The 11,079-nt window shown below is 45.4% G+C and overlaps 1 protein-coding gene across 2 annotated transcripts; it reads right to left on the reverse strand.

Moving 5' to 3' along the window:
- Window positions 1-5,120: 5,120 nt before the first annotated feature.
- Window positions 5,121-10,890, reverse strand: flad1 (flavin adenine dinucleotide synthetase 1). 2 transcript variants are annotated; one of them, XM_037454890.2, is made up of 11 exons: window positions 10,480-10,890; window positions 9,506-9,599; window positions 9,160-9,328; window positions 8,311-8,688; window positions 7,799-7,912; window positions 7,458-7,725; window positions 7,224-7,371; window positions 6,884-6,982; window positions 6,574-6,763; window positions 5,659-5,732; window positions 5,121-5,578 (listed from the first exon to the last, which is right to left on the reverse strand). In XM_037454890.2, the coding sequence occupies exons 2-11, from the start codon at window positions 9,511-9,513 to the stop codon at window positions 5,443-5,445; spliced, it is 1,584 nt and encodes a 527-aa protein (XP_037310787.2). In that variant the 5' UTR covers window positions 9,514-9,599; window positions 10,480-10,890; the 3' UTR covers window positions 5,121-5,442. The 2 variants fall into 2 exon arrangements, with proteins under 2 accessions (XP_037310787.2, XP_037310788.2); XM_037454891.2 differs by lacking the exon at window positions 10,480-10,890 and adding an exon at window positions 10,343-10,467.
- Between the last annotated feature and the right edge of the window lie 189 nt (window positions 10,891-11,079).

Consider the following 11,079-nt stretch of genomic DNA (forward strand, 5'->3'; position numbering starts at 1 on the left):
TATTGATTGGTTTCATGTAACCGCTCCTTCCCCCCTGTGAGAACACATGCACACAAGTGTATTTGCGGTGTGTGTGTGTGTGTGTGTGTGTGTGGGGGGGGGGGATAAGGAGGCTTCAGGGACTCGAAGTGACCTTGTGGTGCAAGAGGCCAATGTAATGTGAGTAACTCTGTGGAATATTGAGCTGAGTTTTAAGCTCAGACGAGCCAAAGCCTGATAAGACTCCAATAAACTGGTGGTATTAATAGACCCCGGAGCATCCAGGCAATACATCAACCTTAAAGAAGCAACTATTTATTTTCCGTCAGGGTGGATAGAGCAAGGGTGCTTTTTTCTATATAATAATATAGAAGTGTACATCAGGATGAGGTGTAAATGTTTCTCCATTTATGTAGGCTGTAATGGAGAACCTCTTGTGAAAGCCAGAGAGGCAATTTCCTGGATAATGGGGCTAATGCTTCTATTTCATGGCTTATGATCTCTTCTGATGACATGTTTGTCACTGTTCAGGCCTCTTATAAAGCTGGCTTTGATTCTGACCTTCACAAAGAAATTTCCAACGCCTGCGTTCAAGTACGAGCGCACTGACATCAGCGGGGCGATACCTTCAGACTGGCATTAAAGGAAAGCGCATTGTAAGGGGAGTAAAGTTCCATCTTACGTGTGTAGCGACCGTGTGGCTGTTTATATCCAGCAGACGCTTTCATGTAACGGTGTAATATTGAGGCTTTTTTTCATGTTTTCTCTTTGAAAATGTTCAAACAATCATCCGAAACATTTCTGATATTTTCTGAATTTCCTTGAGCTCGACGATGTTTTTGAAATGCCTGCTGTGCATCTATGTGCTAAAGCTCCAACTGAACTCGCTCTCTAGAATAAACGTCATAATTATGGACAGATGCTGCCATGTTATTTAAATTTAGAAGATCATGGAAATTCAACGTCAAAGCTTCCTCAGAGGCTTTCTGGGGCAACTGGGATCATAAACCATTTCTGGGATGGTAAATTTAGCTTTTAACTCTCCGCCTGACTGAGAAAACAATTGTTGCAGATCCATTTCGCAGCTCTTCTTCCCCCCCCCCACTGTAATTACACTGTATCCTGTTTCTACACAGCAGGTTATTTTGCCACAAGTTGGCCTGTATTTAATTGGACATTGGCTGCATATTTAAGGCTTGGTTGATTTACATCTTCAGAGATGCAACACTCTGGCTTTTAATAGTAGCGAACGATGTCTAAATAGTTCTATTTTAATGACTTGAATAAATACATTTTTGAAGGGAACACTCAAGTGAACATATTTTACAGCATACAATGAATTATTATTAAATACTTGATTGCATTTTATTTCAAATTCATGCAAATCAATCCATCTTGTATGATTGTAAATCATTGCATGGTAACTTGTTTTTCCTTAGTGAAGAGTAGATGTCGTGTGCAGAGTCTACAACTTTCTTTGAACTGCTCTGAGCGAGTAATCATCACCCGGGTCAGAAGCCGTCGTCATGCTTGTTGCAAATCCCAAACTGCGTGTATTTCACCCTGAATGAAGGTGAACTGAGGTTTTTAATGTGGTCCATATAAAAATCTGTTGTCTTTTACTTTGTGTTTTACTGAGGTAAAAGCATTGATAATCCTCTGGGAGGTGAACTGACTTTCTTTTCTCTCCTTGGGAGCATTCGTCATGTTAACAAATCCAAGGATTGTGAAGAATATAATGCAGTAAGCACTGAAATTGTACCTTACATTTGTTTATTTGACCATCTGAATCGTCCATATCCTGTATTTATTTTTGATGCTGGCATTAATGACATTTTGAGCTACTTCAGCGATTTTGCTTCCACAGAAATGTAAAATCGATTGACTGACAGCACCAGGTAGGGTGCCAAAACTCACTGATGTTTCCAGCCTACTATTCCAATGGTTAGCTGTCATTTCTGCCAGCCTCCAACCTTTTTGCATCAGGAAATGGGACCGAACAGCTTTTTTTAAAATATCATCAGAGTTGTGACATTTTACCATCTCACAGCTCTGGGCTTAAAGCTCTGAGAATAGGAACAATTGTCTTGATATTTTCTGCTGTAGGTGCCATTGCTCCAGGTGACATCTGAGCTACGTGTACATTCCTGCACACACTATTAAGATCAAGGACTTTGTTTAGGTCTCCACCAATCAGCTGAATGTCATTCAACATCTCTTGCACACATTGCATCATTTTTTCAATACTTTATAATCCGATACAGCATTTCCCCCTGTTGAATACTTGACCCTTCACGCAGCAGAGAGTAAAGATTGACTTAAGTCGCTGCAGTGAATCTGTGAAGCAGACCCTCCACATAAACTCCTTTAAAGTCTTGAAATATCCAGTTTAGGAAAAGCTTCAGTTTCGCTTCACTTGTTGTCGGTGCCACATCTAGGAATAATCCCAATGGCCCTGCCGATCATATACCACACTTTATGTGTATACAGAAGTAAAACAGTGATAGTTTCTGTGGTCATTATGCAGCCGCAGTAAGGTGCACATTTCTTATGACTAGCGTAGTTTAATATTACGATAACTACAAAAGTCAATCACACATTTCAAATCATTTATCAACTTGCAGATTCAAAATGTTACCTGAATTAATTTAGAATAAATTGAAAGTTAATTGAAATAACACATTCACTCCGGGAGATGCCACCTCACAATGTTTCTTTGCTGAATGTATTTTATAACACGAATGAATCCTTTTGGAGGCTTGATGAATCGGTGAGGAAATGGCGGCTTTTATTTCCTCTTCGAGCATAAACAGACCTTGTTCGCTCTAAGTAAATTCCAAACTATCACGCTTGGCTCGCTCGTATTCACATTCTTCACATGAGTCAGGCCGCGCGGAACGGCGTCGTTATTCCTTCTGTGCGCTCACAAAGCAGACGCAGCCGTAGTGCGATGAAGGTGGATCCCGTTATAACGAAGGAAGGAAAAACACTATAAACTGTCATGGTGCTGAGCTCCAGCCAGAGCACTCGTCAATAGACACATAACAACAAACATCTGAAAAAGGAATTGTGAATGTGTTCCCTCGCAGATCGATTCATTCCACGTTTTGTACATAACAAGAGGACACTCAGGGGAAAAAAAAGGAAGTTTTTCTACTAAAAGTGAAGATGTTCCCTGATTTCAGATGTTCACATAGATTCATACATCACTTTGGCTTCAAATAAGGCCTGACTTTGTAGATGCGGTACTAATCTTTAACAACAAGAATCAGTTGACGTTCGCCGGGCCTTTCAAGTGCTTCAGGCCCCTCATCTTCCCGTCACCCTGCACCGCGTATTGTCGATTTGGTTGAAGAGTGCAGATGAGCTCAGCGGCTTGGAGCTTCACGGGCCCTTTGCATTAAAGCTTCACAGGCCCTTTGCATTAAAGCAGGCCTCGCTGTGCGGAGGGGCCTTCTCTGGTGCGTGTGTGTGCGCGTGTGCGCGCGCGCGTGCCGGCAGGGGGTCTTGTCGCTGCGCGTCTGTGACAAACTCAGGATTATGGAGGCACACAGACGGAGTTAAAAGTCACGTGGCAGCAAAGCAAAGCGGCCTCGTCCCCCGCTTCCGTCCTTCCTTCTTTTACTTTGATCCGCTTTAAACGTGTGACACTTTGATGCCGAACATTCCCGTTTCCCGTGTTCTGGTCGGGGGGGGGGGGGGGGGGGGGGCGACTTCACGTGCAGATGGGTTGGTCATTTGCATGGACTCAAAGGTCCCCCTTCTCTCCCGATGCTCGGTGACAACGCGGCGTCTATTCGTCCTCCGGGTTGTGCGTCCTCGCCGAGGACATCGGCTGCTCCGAGAATTGGATTAGGAAGACGCTCCTTTCGGGGGGGGGGGGGGAGAGAGACTCACTCGCCTCTGAAAAAGGGGGGCAGTTCACTCCGATATCAAAGCTTGTCGCGTGTGTTTGTACAAAGTCAGACAGCGAGTCGGGCTGCGTGGATCGCGTGGAGTCTCGGGTGGGAGACTGATCACTGGAGCTCCTCTTATCCTCACATCACCTTAAAGAGGAACGCCTCCACCTATCTGCCTTGGTGAGAGCCAATTAAGTTTAAATGTGCACAGGAGGATAAATAAAGAGAGCTTTCCTTTAAAAATAAATAAATAAATAAAATCCTGCTTGGCTTCTGTCCCAAAATACACAGTAGAAGTTTTTGGCACTTCCGTAGAATTCAAACAGACCCGGTTTCAAAAGCTCAGAAATAAGAATAATATGAATAAGATATTCATAAATAGATATTTGATGACCGAACACATTCAAAAAAAGTATTTTAGGCCGAATACTTTTGGGGCCCTTGTCAATACCCATATCCTCCTGTCACCCAAGACATGTTATTCTGACTCAGTTCTACGGGTCCAAATTAAAACATGATGTTGAAATGAACAAGAACTCAACAAGAATCCACAGGTCTAAAGCAGAACAAACTCTCTCACATACAACCCCCCCCCCCCTCAGGCACATTTCAGGAGTAAAAAATCTGTTGTTTATTATCAGAACACACACCATAACATATCTGTGGATATGAAAGCTCAGCTCATTGCCTCTTTTATTACTGTTATTATGAATAAACCAAGCAAGCCAGATGAGTTAGACTAGAGGTTATAGGGTCGTGAGGGTGGGGGGGGGGGCATTGAGGTGGTAATTGCTGGTGTAAACAGTGTGCGCTACCCCCACGGTGGCCTCGTAAGCGACACGCTTTATTAGATCGGCCGGTATTGATCCTCGCTGCGCGGCGTTGACTAATCTCCAGGCGGGGGGGTGAGGGGGAGAGAGAGAGAGAGGGGGGGGGGGGGGCGGATCAATGAGCCTGGATTCAATCACGTCTGGAAACAGAGACGGTAATTCATTCTAATCACATGTGCAAAATAAAAGGAAGAAAAAGTGAGAACCACGCGCCCGTGAGGTACTGAGAGAGAACTGCAACATCGGGGTGGAGGCTTGTTGGTTTTTTCCCCCCAGTGAAGAGATGCTCAGTTCAATAAGTCTGCAAATATTGATATTCAGTGAGACACCCGAGGAGTCAATCTGACCTTCAGGGGTCCGTCCACGTTTGTCTCACCTGGACACAAACCTTTTCACACCACTCACTAATACATTTTGATAGGTCATCTTGTTTTTTTATTGGATTCAGAAACTAGACAAATAGATTCATGAATAAGATGAATCAAGAGCAATATTCAAAGCCCCGCCTGCCGCCTGCATGCGGGACGAATAGTAACATGACGATGGATGGAGACGCCGCGGCTTCACGTTGCTGAAACAAACGCACACGGACAGACTTTATTCACAATCCCATTCTGTAGACGTCCGGCTGATGTTCACAGGACGACTTAATAACAACGTCCGTGTGCTTTCACATGTGCGGGGGGGAGGGGGGGTGGTCGAAAGACACACACGCCGAGAGAAGTGATCCTCCATCAGGCGCGGGAGTTTCGCTCCTCTTCCTCATTCTCCAGCAGGTAGGCCGCCTTGTACCGCGTCACCCCCCTCCCGTCCACCACCTGGAGGGACGCGTTGCGGCAGGTGTTGTCCATACTGCCGAGGGAAGTGTACCTGCGGGGTCGGACGGAGGCGTTTAAAGACGCCTGCCCCCTGCAGCCGGGAAACGGGACGCGGGAGGAGGCGGGTCTTACCCTTTGTCGTAGAGGATGCAGTAGGGAACGTACAACGTCCTCAGGAAGGACCAGATGTCGTGATACGTCCAGTCCTGTAGAGCGTTGCAAGACATTGAGTTTAATTGGTTTGGGATTGATTCCAGATTAGTTCAAATGAGGATCCCTTTGTGATGCACTAATGCAATGAAGGGCAACATAAATTACCGTGAAATGAGATCAACTGGTGTCCTGTATGTATAATTTGTAGTGCTGCAGCTGTCACAGTATGACCGTTAACAGCCGTTCCAAACGCGTTTGGCCTTTCTAAAGCCATTAGCATTTCCAAAGTAAACATCCATTCTTTAACTAACTTGAGCAGATGAAAGATATTCATTCTTACATAAGATGGACTCATATGGAGACATAAAAACCTGCCCAAAGTAATCCAGTTGTGTTATGAGACGTTTTTTGATGTTAAATATTTTTCGGGAACGTGTCACACTAACAAAACATGAATAGCTTTATAATGCAGAGATGTGTATGGAGAATGTGTGTGTGTGTGTGTGTGTGTAAGAGGTAAGGGTGCAAAATATTATTATCATCTTCTACAGCCATTACTGCAGGGCTGTTGAATTGCATTATAAGTGTGCGGGCGCTCTGTTATTTCGTACACACCCTGTAGATCTGCACTCTGAAACTCCGGTCAAGATGACAAATAACATTAAGTGTAACAAGGGGAAATTGACAGACTGGAGCAGTGAAAACAGATTTCGATTATCAGTCAAAAAGCAGTTTTTCCTCAAGCACCGTATACACTTTACAAAGTAAATTAATGTTTACAAGGGCTCTTAAGCCGTAGGTTGCATGTTGTTTTCTACATATGCAGATTGGTGGACTTTGTTTTTTGGATCCTCAGAGACCCTCTTACATGATATAACTTTGTGTAACTCTCACCAGCAATGGGTTGACCCTCATGTAGTCTGGCCAGCCGGAGTCAGTGGGACACATGGCCGTGAGGGTGCGCGAGTACGGGTCGCTCCTCCTGGTTCCCATGAGGACCGCTTTCAGCTCCGGCCTCCTCTCCTGTACCTCGCTCAGCGCTTGCCGTATACTGCCCTCCACAGAGAAGATCTCCAAGTCATATCTACAGGAGACACCACCCGGGGTGGGGGTTAGGACACTTATTTGTCTAATTGAATTAAAAATACAATCAGTCTGAAAGGTGTTCACTAACGGCATGCAATGTGGTAGACTGGCTCTTCACCTTTTAATCGTGTCCTGAAGGAATCTCTCCATTTCTGGGAACGGAGCGATAATACGGATGTACAAGGCTTTCACTTTGTCTTTAGCATCTGGATGTCGCCTGAGAGTGACAGAGGAAAAAATGAGATGTTTCCCATTATCACAGTCTGTCCAACGCAGGTCGAAACCTGTCCAAACAGTAGTCCGCCCCAGCGCGTTCGCCTCTCTCTCACTTCCTCATGCACTCTTTCTTACAGGTGTTGTTGTGTCTCTCCTCCCTTCCCTCATTGAGAATTGCTGTTCTCCTGTTTAAAATCATCCACTAATTGTGTCAATCCGCCCCCCCCCCCCCCCCCCGTTACCGTTTCAGCGCTGCGTAGTAGAGATGCAGCAGCGCTGTGCAGTCCTTGCCTCCGTTGAAGCCGATGCAGACCTGCTCTGTCGAATACTGGTCCAGCGCCGCCTCTATGGTCTTCAGCGCGGACATGACCTTCTCACCCAGCGGTGTGCCTGCGGGGCACGAAATCAACGGCAGGCAGATGCTTTTAAATACTCTATTTAGATCACTCACTACAATCACCCTCCTCCTCCTTTACCGCTGTTGGCCAGTGCGTACACCTCCGCCGAGGCGATGGTCACCGGGTCCGTCACCAAGGGCACCACGCTACCCTTGGGCAGCTCGTCCAGCAGCTGCGCCCGGGTTTTGTCCACCTCCTCCTGGCTCTCCGAGTCCAGGACCAGCCTCACTCTGTGATAGTTGCTCAACCAGTCGGGGTAGGAGCCGAGGGCCACCTTTCGGCCCCAATCGGCCTGCAGCTTTGTCAGCACGGGGGCGATGTCGGTCTCGTCCGCATCCACGAACACCTTATGCAAAGGCATTGGGGTTTTAGGAAACCTCTCGACGAGAACTTGTAAATAGGTATGCTCATGGGGTTACCTCACGGGTGTGAAACGTGGTCCCCGAAGCGGCAAAGAGGTGCCGCAGCCCGTTGAAGGCCCTCTCCATCAGCAACGGGACCCCAGGAAAGATGTAGACGTTACGCACACTGACCTAGAGGAGATGATGGACAGGTCATATTCATATATGTATTCACTCAAAGCCGCGTGTAATCAAGTTTGTGTCTCAGCGAACTGCAACACAAATACTGGCTGGCGCGTATTCCTCACACCGCTTTTCAGTGCAAATGTTCAATGTCATTTTGCCTACATTTTTTCACTCCTGTAGTGTCTGCTAAGCAGGTGATCTTGCAGCCTCGACTAACCTAAATGACCCCAGAGTGGGATGGAACAGAGAGAACATCGTGTGACCGAGGGTTGTGTCAGCTAAACTAAAGTTTTACCCCAAAAGTCGACTTGAAAAGGAAAACGCATCTCGACTTCCCTGTTTGAATACAATAGCAGCTTGATGAATGAACGGAGCTGATCCTCCTCCAGGCCGCCGTCACTCACCAGCGGGTAGCTGAGCAGCTGTCCGGTCTGAGGGTCCGTTCCGTAGTTGAGCTTCGATGAGCGAGGCACCATGGCCAGCTTCATAGCCGCACTGTTTTTATCCGTCACCCCAAACAATTCCTCGACCACGCGGCCGAGCTCAGGATGGTGGTATAAATCTTCTTGGAATGCCATGGCAACACTCTCTAGGGTGACGTCGTCGTGGGTGGGGCCTATGCCCCCCGAGGTGATGAGATGCGTGTACTGTGGGGAGAGGAGGGCCACCTCTTTGGCAATGACCTCCTGCACATCGGGCAAGACCGTTATGCGCTGCACGGACACTCCGAGCTTCCTCAGTGCTCGCAACAGAAAGCCGCTGTTTGTGTCCAACGTGTGTCCCTGGGAGATGGGAGAAGAGGAGAAACGCTCGGTTCCACTTTCGTTTGAACTTCACACTCAAAGACTGCACAATGAGTCCAAGGTCGTGCTCGAGACAATTCGGTAACTCACAGGGAGCATGTCTTGAAACATGGCATTGGACTAAGACCTAATGATTAAATCATGATCATGTCAGAAAAAAGAAAATATTGAAATTGTTGTTTGAAGACAGAGCACTGGTGCGACATCAAATAACCCTCTCAAGGTTTTGCTGGAGTTACACAATGTGGATGCCGGACTGCGTAGCAGTGCAGCGAGCCGAGGCATACTGATGAATTAGGGCGTCACGCTAGAATGTATAATCATGCAGTCGAGTGCGCAGATTTAGTAGAAAAAAAAATTCGATTTTCCTCAAGTCGGTACGTTCAAAGGTTCTCCGCGGGACGCTGTCAATCCTACAGATGCAGATTAGTCGTACAACAAGTATAACACCTTGAGTATCTCGTCTCCGATGATGAGAATGGCGGCAGTGGAGGCATCCCCGTTGGCTGCGGCGGACGGACTAGAGCCCTGGGTAGTTGTGAACATGGTTGCTTTGGAGAGTTGCGCCGCCAGTTTCCTCACACGCACCACAGCTCTACACGGTTTGGGGAAGAAAAGGCTAGGAGACAAAGGGGAATTGTTCATTTACTTTTAAGGCATTCCATGCATGTGTATTTTGTTCACTTTGTTATCTGGACTGATCAATGGCAACTAAATCTTAACATGCGATAAAATATAACTTTTGTTTGTCTGTTTGATGATTCATACTATAAATAAAGTTAATTTTGAATCTTACGTCAACATGAAAGGTCCAAATGGTGTTTCCCAAATTGTTTCAGTACAGCTTAGGCCTTCTTCTCCTTCATAACATGTCTCCTACCAGGAGGTATCTTGAAGGAGCAAAGTGAAAGAGCAAACTAAATAAAGAGATAACTGGAAAAAAGCAATTTGTGGAATTTAGCAGTGAACTATAAATTACTTCCAATTAGTTGTCCCTTTGATTATGTCAACATATTGAAGGAGTGGTTAGTTGAATTTTTAATATTGGACAGAGATTATTTTATGATGAATGTTTTTCTATGATAAGCATTCAAATGATATCAATGATTATGTTAACTGTACATTCACTACTATATAGTTAGACCAATATGGCCACTGTTAGTGTTTCACCGTCATACTGGACAGCCAAGGCATAAACTGTTGACATTAAAGTTGGATTTGTCTACAAGTTGTCTGAAACAGATGTGACAGCTTTAAATAAAGAATCTACTGAAGAAAGAACAGACCTGGCGTGGATAGATAGAGAATGCAGTAACTAATAAAGCTGGATAAAGGAACAACGGCTTAATGGACAGCTAGAGTTAAGTTCAGCAGTTAAATGAGTCACTGCAAGCATTTAATAAACATCCCAGAGCGGTAGTTATATCTAACATGATCTTCGTATGTCTTATTACTCTTTGTTTGTATTATATGTGAAGGAGGTGTAGGAGTTATAAGAGCATACTGATGTCTGCGCATTATATTCCGTGAGTAAATTGTGAAGTTAACCTCGTGATCTTTCAAATAAAAATATTAATAATAAATACCACAAATTATGTTTTGTCAATAAAGCGTCAGGGTAACGTTAGCTTACGTGACAAATCTTAGCATTCTCGTTCTTTCATGATAGATAATATTCTGTCTATGAAGTCGATTTCCCTTGACTGCCATAAACTGTGAAGAAACGCAATATATTGTTCATATAATGTTGACAAAACTGAGGGAACTTACTCATGAATCTCATATGACCTCGTTGCGTAGTCAACCGTTTGTGGGGTACATGTCACTCAAAGCACTTTTTGTCAGACGTCCAATCACATTTAAGAACAGCTTTCCCAACAGCTTTGACAGCCAATCAGGTTTACGGAATTCTGTCTTTAACAGTCAGTCTTCAAGAACACGGAAGTAACAGACAAATCCTCGTTATTCTTAAATTCAAATACGATGCGGCGCAATACGTGTCCTTTTCACAAAATACAGATTGGTATCCCAATCCGAACGGTACCAACAACTCGTCTATCTGCAGGTTTTCACTTTGAACAATCTTCCCCGTGGATAACGTATAACGGGGTATTAGCGGCTACAAGGACCTTGTTGTCTTCTTCTTCTTGACCACCTGAACCCTGAGCGCCGAGCGCCGCTGTGCCCCTGCTGCCCCTGCTGGCCGGAGGAGCAATGACATGCTGCGAGGGTTTCTCGTCTGGAGGTGGCGCATGTTGACATGTCTAGAGCAGCGAGTCTGGCTCCGTGGCTCTGCTTCTATTGAAATACAACTGAAGATGAATTGTTGTATTGGCTTGAGGAGACGTGTTGTGAGATGAATTGTATGTA

The sequence above is a fragment of the Pungitius pungitius genome, chromosome 11 (genome assembly GCF_949316345.1).
Source record: "Pungitius pungitius chromosome 11, fPunPun2.1, whole genome shotgun sequence".
NCBI lineage: Eukaryota > Metazoa > Chordata > Actinopteri > Perciformes > Gasterosteidae > Pungitius > Pungitius pungitius.